Source organism: Aphelocoma coerulescens, chromosome 7 (assembly GCF_041296385.1).
Source record: "Aphelocoma coerulescens isolate FSJ_1873_10779 chromosome 7, UR_Acoe_1.0, whole genome shotgun sequence".
In the NCBI taxonomy this organism is placed as follows: domain Eukaryota; kingdom Metazoa; phylum Chordata; class Aves; order Passeriformes; family Corvidae; genus Aphelocoma; species Aphelocoma coerulescens.
The window spans coordinates 17,886,857-17,902,437 of NC_091021.1; the positions used below are offsets into that span (position 1 = coordinate 17,886,857).

The 15,581-nt window shown below is 42.3% G+C and overlaps 1 protein-coding gene across 5 annotated transcripts in view; it reads left to right on the forward strand.

Annotated features, from left to right (window-relative positions):
• CHN1 (chimerin 1) overlaps positions 1 to 15,568 on the forward strand; it is a 98,710-nt gene extending 83,142 nt beyond the window's left edge. For all 5 annotated transcript variants that reach the window (XM_069020614.1, XM_069020613.1, XM_069020616.1 and 2 more), the window contains 5 exons: positions 10,204 to 10,377; positions 11,081 to 11,158; positions 12,297 to 12,434; positions 13,434 to 13,539; positions 14,642 to 15,568. In XM_069020614.1, the coding sequence (XP_068876715.1) occupies positions 10,204 to 10,377; positions 11,081 to 11,158; positions 12,297 to 12,434; positions 13,434 to 13,539; positions 14,642 to 14,813 (668 nt within the window). In that variant the 3' untranslated portion in view covers positions 14,814 to 15,568. The remainder of the gene's footprint in view (positions 1 to 10,203; positions 10,378 to 11,080; positions 11,159 to 12,296; positions 12,435 to 13,433; positions 13,540 to 14,641) is intronic.
• The last annotated feature ends 13 nt before the right edge of the window (positions 15,569 to 15,581 follow it).

Genomic DNA, 15,581 nt, shown 5'->3' on the forward strand with positions numbered 1-15,581 from the left:
AGAGTGCAGCTCTGTTTTAAGACATGATTGTGTAGAAGTGGCATTTCCTTTCTCAGTATTTTGCCTCTGCTAAGAATATAGGATTGCAGCCATGTCCTCCACTTGTGAATTAAGATTGTTAGTACTTTTTACTGCTGTTGACTTTACACAGGGTGTACAGTGCTAGGAGAGGAAGAGAAAGCTTGATTTTTGTTTTCTGATTAGTAAGTTTTTGATGGCACTTGAATTAGTAAGTGTGCCATCTTTATTCCTTTCTTTAGATTCCTCAGTTTGGGCATTTAGGAGAGATATCAAGTACTTTTCAGATCGATGTTAGGTAACTTTGATCCAGAAAAACAATAAAAATAAATGGTATGAAGGCTTGCAATGCTGCATGGCACTGTGGAATTAATATTATTGCTTATTATTTTGTACTGCCTTTTTTTTTTTTTTAACTGAAGTAGAGCTGATTTTATGGATTTATGCAGATTTTTCTAAATTGTGGGTTTCCAAAAGCTTCGAAAATCTGTTTTCTTTCCTCCTTATGAGGATGGTGGTAAGTACTGCATGTATCCTTTCTCCTCCTTGCAGTGTAAGGAACATATGTGTATTAGATGACTTCATAGGTTCAGGAACTATAATTAGGGTGTTCTGTCTTGTGGGAGGTTTCACGTCAGTGTTCGTAGCTTCCAGTAATTTCTATTATCTTATTTGTGTTTTAAAATCCCATGTTGTACGACTATACTTGCTGAAGTGTCAGCAAGGATTTGGGCTGGGGTGAGGCTGGCTGAGCTGCTGATGTGCAGCACCATCAGCTGAGGTGTGAGGTGCTTCCCCAGCCCTGCAGCTCGGGTGGATGCAGAGTGCCCTGTCCCGCCCGGCTTCCCTGCGGATGAGGAGCAGGAGGGTCAGGCTTTCCCAGGGGCATGGGATGCAGCCCACCCCCCTGGCTCGTCCTCCCCTCACTGCAGGGCTGGCTTTGAGCCACTGGCCATCCTAAGCAATAGCTTCCCAGGGCTTCCTGGAGGATTTTATTCTCATAATTTTCATAGAAATCAGCAGCTGGGCAGAGAAGGATTCTGGGCAGAGCCCCACGGAGGTGGAGACGGCAGGACAGGTTCAGCAGTTCCCCACTCTGCCTTGTCTGTGCCTCACCTGCAGCAGTGTCAGCCTGTTCCCACAGCTGAGGCTGTGCAAGCCAACAGAGCCAGAAGCTGCACAGATCTGGGCATTTCAGAGAAGCATTGGAGGTGCACAGACACAGAACCAGGGCCTGCATAGCCACTGTTAATGTGCTAGTGTAGGGGAGCTCAGGCTTGAGTGCTGTAAGTTTGGCTGAGTTCATGTGGTCTTGCAGTGCTTTTTTTAAAAAAAAAAAAAAGGATAATTTTGCTTCTGAACTGAGTCATTTTAATATGGAGACAATGAGGCACAATAAACCAGGAGTCACATGAGGCCATTGCTTTTCAGAGTGGGTTTGTAGTCAAAAAAAATTACAGCTTTTAGCAGGATGCTGCCCACTTGCATTCAGGTGGGGTTCAATGCCACTCCAGGGAAATCCAGGAAATCTGTTTGGTGGTCTGTACAATTATTTTATTGAAAACACCTATGAGCAAAACTGCATGGATCATACGTCATTTTACACTTTTTAAAGCATTTGCTTTTTATAGCAGACAGTTACACATCTCAAGAGGACTCTATTTGCTGTACAGAAGTGATAAGTTTAACAAATAGAAATGGATTACTGCATGGGCTACTCTCGACCATTTTAAATCTTATTCTCTGCAGAAGCACAAAAACATGCAAGAAGAGTGCGACAGTGCGACCAGACAGCAAAGATAAATGTCACCCATTTCAGAAAGGAGGAAGAGCCAGTAGAAAAAACAGCTTATTTCTAATGGCTGATGGTTTATGTTACACAAACTAAGCCAATCCTTTAAAAAATAATAAACCAGAACTAAACATTCATAACAGTACACATGCCATAGCAACCAGCAAGGATGCCTTAGCAACTTCAACTTGATTTGTGCTTTGTTTCAGTCCAGCATGGCTGAATGTGTCCCTCTCTGCCAAAAGACAGACTTGAGTGTATTCAGGATCTTGTCAGGTGCAGTCCTGTATTATTAATCCCTGGAAGGTGGATTCTCCCTAACTTATCCTTGTTTGGGTTTTATGGTAGACAAGGAGGACTGTGTCTTTTCCTTCCTTAAAGGTGAAAGGTAAACATAGGCACCACATTGGACACCTGATGGATGGTTGTTGGTTGAAATGAGATGTTGGGTGTTAGCTGGACTGCAAAGCTTTGGGGATTGTTACAAACGACCAAACACGAGATGAACTTCATTGTCTCCCAAAACTAGAACTTGGGGTGGTGTCTGGGATTTGGATCCTGTAGGAAATTAATTGGTGGGCGTAGTATGTAGCCTGACTTCTGCTTAAGGTATCTAGCAAAGCAGAAATAGTTTCTTTTTCCTTAAATGTCGTTCCTTCAAATTTGATCATTATTTCATCAGCTTCTTTAAAGACAGATTTGCTTCCTTAGAGTGAATCCTTGTAATTAATATCTGCCCTACTGCCTCGGAGGGTCATACTTCCAACTTTTGCATCCAAGCCACAGGCCCTTAAAATTTTTTTGAGATGAAGACACATCTGTATGCAAGGAATCTGCCTTTTCTGATGGCATGCCCCATCTCTAGCATGCTTTCCTGCAGGCTTCTGCCATAAGTAGAAATGACTGAAGAAGTATTTGAAATTATAATGCCACCACTTTGTGTAAACACTGAAGCTCAGAAGTTGTTAATGGAGACATAAGAGTTTACCCAGATCAAAATTCAATGCATGAACTTAGAAAAAATTATTCTTAGTTACATTCCTTTATTCTTAGTTACATTCCTCCTATATAAAGCTCTCCCGTGCTCACAGGGCTCATCCCACTGCCCAGAATGTGTTCAGAAGAGAAACTGTAACAATATTAAAAGAAAATTTGCAGATGTGCACCAGGGAGTTCTTTTTATGAATGATACAAACACGTAACTAGCAGTAGCATTAAGAGAATAGTGTGTTTTCAGAGACTAGAGCATTAATGATGCTGTTTGTGTGCTGCCCAAGTGGACTGGTGGACAGGCAGATTAGTAGACTTGTCAAGCTGCCACATGTATCCAGCCCATCAGAACTCTCCAAGTCCTTCCTCTGTACCCTTTTGCTTGTGTGTCTTAATGAATAAGCAGTTGAATCAGAAGATTTTTTTTGGAACGGGCTGGTTACAAAGCATTAATTAGCTTATCTTAAAGATAATTTTTTATATATCTATTTCACTGGATGCTTTTGATGGTATTCTGGGCTTCTCCTAGGAACACCAGGCAGCATGACCCTCTGAGGCTGTACGTGAAGCAGCGTTTCTGCTCCTGTCACAGTTTTGCTCCAGACTATCTCAGCCTGCTACCATGTAGTGCTTCCTACCTTCTGCTTTCCTTGGAGCAGGTAATGAGCCCGAGCAATATCGCTGCCAGCCCTGACCACAGCAAGCCCTGGGAGTTCATTTTCAAAAAAGTTGAAGTACAGTCTCAAAGCAGGATTGTTTTGTGAATTGCTCCTTAAGTATTTAATTTCCCCATGTCATCTGTTTCCTTCTCCAGCAATTGAAAGATGTACAGCTGCCCCATTTCCTTTGCTATTTGTTTTGCCTTGCTATGAAATACTTTGTGTTGGACAACCCTGTATTGCTCCATTGGTGTGTAAGGATAAAGGCGAGCACAAAGGAGCCTGTCCGTCCTCAGGCATTAATTGCGCAGGCAGAGTGCTCACGCTTTCCGTGCCTGGAAAAACGGCTGATGCTCTTGTGACTAAAGTCAGCAAAGGGAAAGGCAAGGTGTTCTCATCACATTGCCCACTCTCAAGGTATTTTGCATGTCTCAGTCATGGAAAGCTTCCCTTCTGCCCACGCCTGTGCCTTAAAAACACATCCAAGCTCCTTCTGAGATGAGCACCCAGATTCTGGTGGTTGCACAATGTAGGGCACAGGTGGTCAGCCCAGTATAGATCCGAAGAGCAAAGCCAAGCTACAGAGGTCAGGGCTGGGGGAAAGGGACTGGACAACAGCCCCTGCCCAGTGCAGCAGGTGCTGATGCTGTTGGAGATGTGTGCTGCCTGACAAGCTGTTCCACCAGCTCGGGATCTGGTGGTGTTCCCGTGAGGAGTGAGCTCCAGAATTTTGAAATGCTAATCAGTCAGCAGAGCCTTGCTTCAGAGCCGTTCCCATGGGGAAGCTATTCTGGAGCTATGTATTCTTGAAACTCTTAAGTCCTAAAAGCAGCTTTATCTCCAAGCCCACACAAACCTGGAAGCCTTGAGCAAGCCAGTGGCCCAGCCAGGGAGCTGTGGAGGAGGTAGGCAGGTATCATGGCAGAAAGCCAGGGAAGTTCTTGAACAGACTTGGTCTAATCTTTCAAAACCTCCATAAAATTGAACCATTCTCACTAAGCGTTTTGGAGGCACAAACGTAAATATTCTTTTGATTTGAGATAAGGGAATATTGGCTGGTTTGATGGGCTGTTTTTTTCATCAGCCCTAATTTTTCTGTAGCATTAGGTAATTTTGTTGCCAAGTAACTAGCTGCCCTCTAGAAATTCCTTTCTTAAAATAATGTATCCTGTAGTGCATGATAACAGTGGTGCGGATGAAAGCAGGTTTCAGGGAGCATACTCACATATTTGGAAGCAATTTTTGCCATGGGGCTGCTTAGTGAAGTGGCTTAAGACTCTGGTGGGACCAAGGCTGCTTCCAGATGTGCGTTGCACATGAACACATAGCACATATTTGAGACACTCTGGTGGCTCCAGTGTGGCCACCCAAGTTGCAAGCTGAGGAGGAGGAAGAGGGCAGACATTCACAGCACCCCGCTGGATTGTGCTCAGAAACACAGAGTGCAGCACATGGGGCCCCTGGGGCTGCTCCCTTCACTTGCCTGTTGGAACATGCTGCATCCCACGAAACAAAACATTGCTCCCTCTGCTACAGAAAGAGCTTTTACATTTTTAAAGAAAAGCTCGGAGCTCATGAGTGATGTATGAGAGCAAATTCCTTTCTAACCTATTCACCCTTGCAGAAGGAACTATGCCAGTACTTGGTGCTTGTGTAGAGGCCGTTGTCTTCCTGTGTCAGCTCAGGTGTGAGGGTGTTGCCCTGTCTGGCTGGTGCTGCAATGGGCCGGCCCAAGGCAACGCTCGTTGCCAGCACTCCAGCTCCATGCTTCCCATCTTCCTACACTTACCACAAAGAGTCCTTCAAGACTTCTTGCAGATAATGTAAATGGTACCCTTTAGCTCTTAAAGCTGCTCTTCAGAGTGATAGAATGCATCAATTTTGGGGGGCATAATTCGGACATATAATTAGAGTGATGTATGTAGCACATGGTATCGATGGAGCATGATCAGCAGCCATGTTGGCCAGTAAATCATAAACCAAAGGAAATCTAAAACTGACTGAAGTCAAATCAACAGTATAACAAAAAGTGACAACTAAGTATATTTTAGTCTCTGCAAATATTTATGTTTGCTTATGGGGCAGTAGTAACATACATATATCTTTTGGCTCTGCTCATGCATTTAATATGAACATGTTATTTGTTCTTTTAGCCCAGTGGACTAACATCAGTATTAGCTGTTTCTATAACATTGCCAAACTTTCTTCTAGGCATCATAGGAAATTATTGTCACACGGGTTTTAAATTGAATACTTCTCATAGAAGTAATGTCACAGCCCATCTGAACTCCTAGATCAATATGCTGTTAAAGCCAGGGCAGCTTATCACAGACTTTCAAACCTGTCATCTAAAATTACTTTCTGCCCACCCTCCTTAAATTTCCAAACTTCCTATAAACTCTTGAATTTATGGCTGCATTGTTTTTGGTCCATGTGGTATATTTGAAAGGTGGCCACGGTTTGATAGCGCTGTAAAAGGAATAGTAAGAGTGACTTATAATTCTGCTTCAGAGAGATCATCTCTATAAGGTGAAACTGATTAACTGCAGTCAGCAGAAGTTTTACTATTGACCTGCAAGAGCTCATGACTGCATTTTTTACATCTATCCTATATTATTATAGGATTTTTCAGCAGATACAAAGCTTTAGGGGGATTTCTCTGAAGCTCCTCACCAGCCAGCAGGTAAGTGCTGATGAATTTCTGTAAGAAATAGATAAAGCTCCTGGTTATTTTAGATCCAGAGTAAAGCTGCTATTCTGGAATTCTTTTGACAGAATGAAAAGTAAATAGACCCTCAGTTTGAAATGAAAGTAAACCTCTTGGTCTTAATGAATTCAGCCAAATTATGAAGCTCATGTGCAAACAAGGCAAGCAGTCCTGAGACTTCACCCTGCGGCAGCATGCAGGGAGATTCAGGACTTGGCTTTCCTCTTCTTTCCTACTTGATTCTAAAATAATGGCTTTTGAAGCTTTCAAAGCATCTGCAATGAGAACACAGGGCTTTTTTTTATTATTTTATAGTATTCAGTTAGCAGTATAATTCCTGTCCTTTAGTACTAACAGGTAACTTGAGTATAGTTAAGTACAAAACTGGCACATTCCCAGTGCTCTGTGGAGAGGAGGACTGACCTCCTGCCATGGTGCTTCTTACCTTGCTGGAGTTAGTGAGACATCATCCTTCGTTACCAACTGAACCAGAGATGAGTGACTGAGACATGGATAGTCTGCCTTTTATGAAGGGTTAGAGGGTCAGCTGGGGTTAGAAGCCTGCTTGGTTCAGGAAGCACAGCAAGGATGAGTTTCAGGTTCTTGATTGGAAAAAAGTACCATTTTCTGAAGCAAATCCACTGAAATCACCTTGATATACTTACTGATAGGAAATTGCTAAAGTGAGGTGATTTTCTGTGCTTACACAAGAGGCAAGAAGTCTTAGTTATTAGAAGGACACCACACAGCCCAGTAGTACTGAACATAAGGCTTGCACATTTTCTAAACATGAAATATCTGAAGTATTTCAAGGTTTTAAGTGTTTCTCAGGGGTGTTGATAAGCCCTTAAGCAGTGGGTTGGTACATAAAATCTAATCAAATGCGAAGGAAGAACAAAAGAGAGAGGAGAAATGTTGACTTCTGCATTTGTAATTATTATTCTAGGATTAATGAGGTCAGATTCAAAGCCCATCCAACTATGGGATTAGCAATAACACAATTACTGTCAGAAGCAAGGTTTTCACAATGAAAACATCTCTGTAAGTTGAGATTTTAATGAATTGAAACTTTCTTGTGTATAAATACAATTGAGATTACCTCAGTCAAGGCAATAGTTGGTTTAAGTCAAGTGTAAGATATTTGGGAGTATGGGTTTTTTTCCTATTTTTGTGTATCTTATTCTTAATGACCCTTGGGTTTCCAGAAACATAACTCTGAGCTATGTTGCTGTCTGTGTGAAGCAGCTAATTTGTACTCACAGAATCCTTCATGAGTTCTCCTGAGTAAGGTGCTGCCATTCCAGTCTTGTAGACATCATTTTTGATAGACAGATATTTCTTGCTTGCTGGAAGAGGTGCTTCTTGAGGCAGTTTTAGGAATTGTATGTACAATAATCTTACTAGCTTTTGTAAATACTATTATTGCAATGTTAAGGTTTATTCCTAAATAAAGGAAGTCAAGATTTAAGATTTCCTATGTGGTCTCAATTTGCTTCCCTTTGTGTGTGTTAAGATGTTGCCTCTAGTTATTTGACTATTTATTATTTTTACTCCACAATTTTGTCTTTATTTTGATAGCAGTCTGCTTTAATAGCACCCATTCAGTATTTTGTCTTCTTGTTTTTAAAAGTGCTGGTCTTACTAACAACACACTATTCAAACCTTACACCAGAGAAGAATAATTTTACCTCTGCATTTCCACCAGCATTTATTGATTGGTTTCTACAAGGCCCAGAGGAGGCAAGAACAGCTTCTCCTTGCCATGTTACAGCTGAAGCAGTAACTCACTAAAGGGCTCAGGTCACGTGTTTCAGTGAATGTGGGTTCCCTATTTAAAGCACAGAGAGACCTGCCTTTTCAAAGTTCAGGCAAAGTATGGCACAGGACACAGATATTCAGTGCATAGAGCTCCCCTTGCCTCTGCTGGCTGGCGAGCTCAGAGTTTCTTTGTTCTGTGCCCAAAAACTACAGGTAGGGAGATGCTGGGCATGTGGTCACTTTGGGGTCACTTTGGGGTCTTGGAGCACTTGACTAAAAGTGGGATTGAAATAAGTGCTTGGGTGAAAGCAAGGCTGTCACTGCTCCCTCTCTGTCAGGAACAAGATGCCTTTGCAAACACTGAAGAACCTGGGTGACCAAACCCCACTTCCCCACAGGGGAGGGGCAGCAGTGGGGTCTGTGCCTGCCCAGGGTCCTGCACAGCCAGCTGTGACCAGGCAGCTGCTGGGGAGAGCTCAGGAGGGCTGGGGGCAAAGCAGCCCCCAGGACCCTCGGGGGCAGCGTGTCTTGGCACCATTTTGGGTTGTGTGGCTTTGCCCACAGTGGGGTTCACAGCACAGAATCACATCCAGGAGGGAAACTCAGCATCCGCAGCTCCCTGCCCGTGCATTCCCCACCTCTCATGAGGAAGGGAGGTCACTCCTGCACAGAAATACCTCTAGAGAATTCTAATCAGCCATTTCATCTGGATCAGGATCTGTGCAAGTTTTGATTGAGTGAAGGTGACATGCCAAACTTTAATTGCTACCAGAGGATCCTAAGTGACAATTCTGGTTGCTTTATAGGCCTTTTAAGTAAACAAAGTGCTTTTAGCAGCAGGCTGCAGCTGACTTAGTGGAAATGAAACTTAGCCGGGAATTCTGGTGTTTACTGTTTTGGAATTATCTAAGTCAAATAACTTGGAGCTTTAATGAAAGTACAAGTATTGGCAAAATGAGCAGGAACAAAATACAAAGGGATTCTCAGTAGATAGATTCCCAGTCCTGCAGTGAGAGAAGAAAGTACAGATTTTCATCAAGGCATTGATCCTTCAAGCTCCTACATCCCTTAAATCCTGTGACAGTCTAGGGCACTCTGGATGGCAGTGCAGGAAGGTGCAGAAATGCTTGCAGAACAGGAGTCCCTGTGCATACCAAGTGCACATCAGAGCGTGGCAGCTGCCCTCACTGTGATGTGGTGCTGTCCTTGCTGGGTTCAGCTGCTTCCTGACAAGCACCTGGGAGTCTGCATGGCAGAACAGGAGGGATGGCACCAAAAGCAGAGTCATGGGCTCAGTGCCAGAGCTCTGCTGCCTTGTGGTGCCGATCACAGTGTCAGCTTAGCTTGAAGGGTGCTGTATTGCTCTTCCCATCTCTGTATAAATGGTGGTTTCACAGATTTTTCTTTCCCAAACCCTGAATGTTACGTTCTTAATGGGTTTTAGGCAGAACTGATTTCAATTAAGTTTCACTTAAACTAAATCTTGTTCTCTGTTTTTACAATAAAGCTGTGGAATTGTTTGGTTTTGTTTAAAAAAAAAATAAGCTTTTCGTAAGTAATTTTAGAGTAAAAAGAATCCTTTTGATGCCCTACAACACTATTACAGAAACACTCTGTGAAATAGCATCAAAATGCCTGTCACTTTGACTTAGCAAAGTTTTTTGCCAGCTGCTTGGTAGCAAGAAATCACCATCCAGCTTGGTGCCCCCATGTCTGTTTCTGAGCTCCCCTCCAGGCAGGGCAGGGCTGCCACACCTGCCCAGAGCTTAGAGGTCCCCATGGTGGCTCAGGTTTTGGCACTGCCTTGCCAGCTCACTGCAGAGGGCTCGTAGGCTGCTTGTAACCAAGTCCCTACCTTTATCTCCCCTAGGGAAATATCTAAAGTGCCATATCCAGGACTACACTGAAGATGGTGGTGGTAGGAAATCCCCAATAACTTGGGAGGAAAGTCTACATTGTGACAGCAATGTATGTAGTAGTGTGAACGTAACTGGAACTCTGGGAATATAATTGACTCTTAGCTCCTGATTCAACAAACATATGGAAAGCTTGTCACTTGTTAGACCTTCTAGAAACAGCAGAAATGTCTTGGGTAGGAAATCCTTCTGACTTCAGGGCTGTCCCTGCCTCAGGTATTTAATGGTTAAGGGCCCTCAAGAGAAGGAGCAGTTGTGAGCTGAAGTCAGATCCTGCTGGAGCCATTTGTACTCCACAGCACTGACCTCAGGATACATTTTCAGCAAACACCAGCCTAATTGTATTTTCATTTTTTCCCTCAGATTGTGGTTTAAATGTGCACAAGCAATGTTCCAAGATGGTCCCAAATGACTGCAAGCCAGACCTGAAGCATGTCAAAAAAGTGTACAGCTGTGACCTTACCACGCTTGTAAAAGCACACTTCACCAAGAGACCAATGGTAGTAGATATGTGCATTAGGGAAATTGAATCTAGAGGTAAGGCATCGTTAATGGACTTTTGTTGCTTTACTGATAATCCATTTAGATTGATCTGGGTCATCTGGGTTTCTGCTGAATGTGTGGTTGCTCAGAACAGATTTGCACAAGACATTTTATGACTGCCAATTACCCTGCACAGCTAGTATTATACTTTGCATTATTTCATGGTTCATACCATTTATAATTTTTATAGATTCTGCTAGAAATTGCTTAATGGGCAGTTACTGGTTTGTAGTTGCATATTAGTGCCTATCTTTCCAATAATATATTTATTTTAAAAATTAAGTGAATGTGGCAAAACAAATGGGGTTAATGTTAATGTGTTCACTTTTGCTAGTTCCCCTAGCCCACACCGAGTATCCTTTTCTAGAATTAGGGTATTTGTTTTCATTCTGAAATAATGACTGATCGTTAAGTATGTTAATCTGAGTTATTTTTAAATGAGTTGTAATTGGTTTAATATGTTTCTTCAGCTCATTGCATAAATACAGTTCAGTGCTGATAGTACAAGGCATCTGCTGCAATGGTCAGGGTTAAAAACCCAGGATAAGGTTTCATTCTGGAAGAAAAACCTGATAAGGCTTTTAAAGCATGTCTGCTTTTTCTGCCTTAAATTAAAAACTTGCCAAGGGAAGAACCAGGTGGAAGGCAACTGTAAAAATAAGAACTAATTTTAATCTTGTTAAAATGTTCATTGCAGGTCTTAATTCTGAAGGACTGTACAGAGTCTCAGGATTTAGTGATCTTATCGAAGATGTCAAAATGGCATTTGACAGAGGTACAGTCTTTCCTGCATGCTGGAACTTGGTGCTGATGTATTAAATATACACAGTTTTTTTGCAGAGCTTCTGTCTCACGCTCCACTGCACCAGTGGTCTGAAGGAGTCCGACGGCTGTGCTGGCAGGAGGGGAGACTCCCCATCAGAAAAGCATATCAGCTTCACTTTGGCCTTTATTACAAAAATCTACTTTTCTCCTTCCATCAGTATCTGTGCTCCAGTAACCATGTGTGTAGGAAAGGACAAAGCTTTCTGAACTACTGCCCTAGTTTGCAAGTCAAACTATGCTCGGAGGGGTGGGGGAGGGAGAGAGGGTAAGTGGTGAAGTGCCTTAAGAAGGCTGTGCAACTTAAATCCATCTTTCTGGATGAAAGCTCCAAAATAATAAGATGAATGCAATAGTGCAAACAAAGTTTGAATTACTACAGACTAAAAGAAGGTCACTGAGAACAAACTCTTCTCTCTGAGGAAAGACAGTGGGAAAATTAAAGGCTTTCCAGCTGCAGTCCCTCTATTCCAGTAGAAATCAAGGCCAGAATCTGTGCTGGAAACTCTCTTTCCTGTTTGTCCAGAGGACTGGACCTGTTCAGACAACATCTGCAATGTTAGCAGGGTGGGGATGTGCTGGAGAAGCCAAGTTCTGGATCTGTGTCCGCTGCAGTTCGGAGTAGGTACTATGTTGTAGTTAAATGGTGAACACATGTTTTTCCTATAAAATAGAGGGGCTGTGGACAAAGCTGGTTTTCTGCCTTTTCCTTTTTCTCCCAGACTCCCTGATTTCTCATCCAGTGCTGATGAATGTGTTGTTTTGCAATCCAGTGTGTTCAGAAATAACTGAACGTCCACACATTAATACAAGACAGATACTGCTAGATCAGGCAGGCAGGTTTTAAAAAAACCCAAACTGTGTTTTTTAGTAATTATTTGAAAGAAAGGATATGTATAAAATGATTGAGGTTTTCACCCTGAAACCTTGAATGTCACAGTCCAGTAACACTGTTTTACTTACAAAAGCCAAAATCTGTAGCTGTTTCCTTTTCAGTAATGTTTGCTTAAGCAAGTTATTATTTTTCTTTTGAATGCTGCTTTACATCCGTTTACATTTCCAAGGCTTTAATGTCAGTGCCTTCTCCACAGATGGGGAAAAAGCTGATATTTCTGTGAATATGTATGAAGATATCAATATTATCACTGGTGCACTTAAACTGTACTTCAGGGATTTGCCAATTCCACTCATCACGTATGATGCCTACCCAAAGTTTATAGAGTCTGCAAGTAAGTATAACGTATTTTTCATCTGCTTTTCATTCTTAGCCTTTTCTTCTTCTTTTTGTGCAGGACTGTCCTGTTCATTTTACAGCTGTCCCATCAGCTCTTACCCTGCATGCCCATTTTAGTAAGGATTGCAGGACTAAACATGCAGTGCACGTTATGCCCTGACCATGTGATGCTACGTGAGCATGGTCACATTTTCCTTTGCCTTTGTCACCAGGAATGTTTCCTTTTCATCACACATTATGGATTGCATCATTTGTGTGTCTTGCATGAGTCCCGGGTACTTGACAGTGATATTTAAAGTCTGCTGGGTTTATGTTGCCAGAAAGAAGGTGATTTATGGAAATGTTTAGAAATAAGATGTTGTTTGTTTCTGGAATTGTCCATTTTGAGTGTTTTCATAAGCTGATAACCACTCATCATCCCAAGGCCACCTTTGGGGCTGGTGTTGCACAAAGAGGGTCTACAAGCACGACAGTAAACCCAGCTGGAACATCTCTCCCAAACATCCTGGCTGCCTGAAGCATCTCTGTGATGTGTTCACACCAGCCACACCTGGAAAGGTGTGAGGTAGCCGTGGGTAGAAAACAAGGACTGCATGCTGGCCTTACAACTCCTCTGGAGAAGGCTTTTTCCAAGTCATATGGAGACAGCCAAAGGCACTGATGGCAAAGTTCCCAGTACCTTCTGCTCTCCCAGAGTTGCACCTGTAGATTATTTTTGTAAAACTAGTCCTGTCAGCAAGGATTGCCAGAGGAATTGTTTCAGTAGGCTGCAGGGAATCTTTCAGTGGAGTGCAGTTTGCTTTGGGGAGTCTTCTTCGTCCAAAACCAGTCGCATCCTTATGCTGCTCTGAGCAGCTCTTTGGACAGACAGATCCTCCATGAGCAATCCAGCAGAGCTGTGAGACCCCACCTCCTGTGTAGGCCACCAGTTGTTGCCTTTCTGTGTGTGAGTTCTGGCTGTCTGTGTGGCGACAGTTGAACATCTGTGTTTCAGAAACCACGGATCCGGATGAACAGCTGGAAATTCTCCACGAGGCACTGAAGCTGCTGCCACCTGCACACTGTGAAACATTACGGTATCTCATGGCACATCTGAAGAGGTGGGTGGAAGAGCTGCAGAGAACTCTCAGCCACACTCATTTTTAGCAAAAGTCCATGTTAGCACCTCCAGAGAAGTCTGGTCAAGGCCCGCCAAATCTCAAGAGGGACTGTGGCAGGAGTGGTAGTGTGCACAACAGCAAATACTCAGACACTGGATTATTCCTTGCAAAGCAAAACCAAGGTGGCATGATAGGGTGGCCATTTTAGTTTCTCAAGTAACATGAATTTACTGTCAATATGTAAGAATCATTCCCTTTCCTTAGGAAAAATACTTTATTTTAAGCTCTCTTCTGCCTTTTTTCATTTTGTAGTTCTTCTACAAGGAGGACTGCATTGACTGCTGAGTGCCTCAGGCAGAGTTCAGCTACAGTTTCTGCCTGATTTGTCCCTTTATTTCAGTGACATTTCTAGTGGGTGTTTTAAAACGGACAAAGGGATGAGAGACATTGGAACAAAAAATTCCACCTTACAGCTTGTGAAGTGTGAAGTGAATTTTCCCTCACCCTGTTCAAGATTAGCTGTTGGTGCTCTACCTAGCAAGTTGCTTTTGCACATCGTATTTCTGGTATAGGTGAATGATAAGGTAGAAGGGTGACAAAATTCACTATTTTTAAACTTCTGTTTAATACTTCTGCTAGAAGGAGCTGTGCTGTTCAACAGGCCGTTGTCTTACTGCTGAATTCAGGTAATCAGACACAGCTCCTTTATTTGGAATATTTACAGACTGGAGACACAGCAGCTTGGTATAACATCAGTCTGACCTGTTTTCAAATAAAAATTAAGGCAGAAAGAGAGAAGTGGAAGAAAAATCTTGAATTTATAGTTTTTGTATATTAAAGGACTTGTTCATGCAGTGCAAGTGAGCACAGTCTGTGTGCTCTAAGGAGGACAGAGACACTGACTCACCACAAACCCCCACAGCATTTGCTTTCACACGCTCCCAGGTGTTTCACCTGACACTCCCATGTGTCACCTGCTGGTAACAGTGGCCTCTCCTTGGGAAAGGAACACGTTTCTCTGTCCATTTTCCCTAATTTTCAAGGGTATGCGGGCGTGGTTTGGCACAGAAGAAATGTGAGAATCACTGGGGTTTCTTTACAGAGTAACACTCCATGAAAAGGAAAACCTGATGAGTGCAGAGAACCTGGGCATAGTTTTTGGACCAACTCTTATGAGAGCGCCGGAGCTGGATGCGATGGCTGCACTGAACGACATCCGCTATCAGAGACTTGTGGTGGAGATGCTTATAAAAAATGAAGACATTTTATTTTGAATATTTTGGGGGTTTTGTAATAAAAAAGGAAGCAACAGTGTTCTATGGATGAAGGAATATTTTAAAGTAATTTAATGGCTCTTGTCACTGAATTCCATATTTGCTAGAGCTTTTGATGTATTCAGGATAAAAATGAAGGAACTCTTTGTCGTTTCTGTAGTGCCATTCAGCTGATGTTGAAAAAGGTTAACACATACTTTCCAGTACTAGTAATCCTGGGTGTTTATCATGTTAAAATAAAAAACAAAAAGCCTAAAGCTATTGCATGATTTGCTCCCTGTTCTCCCTGTTCTGGTGAGACTCATTCCATGAAGAAAACAACTGAACTGGTGCAGCATCTTTGTTCTGGATAGTTTGTGATTGTAATTCAGCATGTTTCTCCGTGTAAACTTGTTGTGAATTTGCTTTTTTGTTCTATGTAATTGGTTTCTGATACTAAAAAGAAGGCAGACTTATGTGAAATGGAGCCTCTGGCCATTTATTGACATTTCATATTATTCTCTTCCACTTTTGGGGCTGATTTCTTCTTGGGTTTCTTTCCATTTTTTCATCATATAGTAATTTGTTTTTAACAGAAACAAAATTGTACTTTAAATGTTACTTTAAGTAATTCTCCATGATGTTTATGGTGGTTGCAGTGAAATCTGCAATACTGAACAGTGTTCCTTTATTATTATTGCTATTTCAATTGTAATTTTGTATTTTTATCTGGCATGCATATATTAATTTATTAAATTTTGCTTTTAGAACTCTAACATTAAGCTCTTT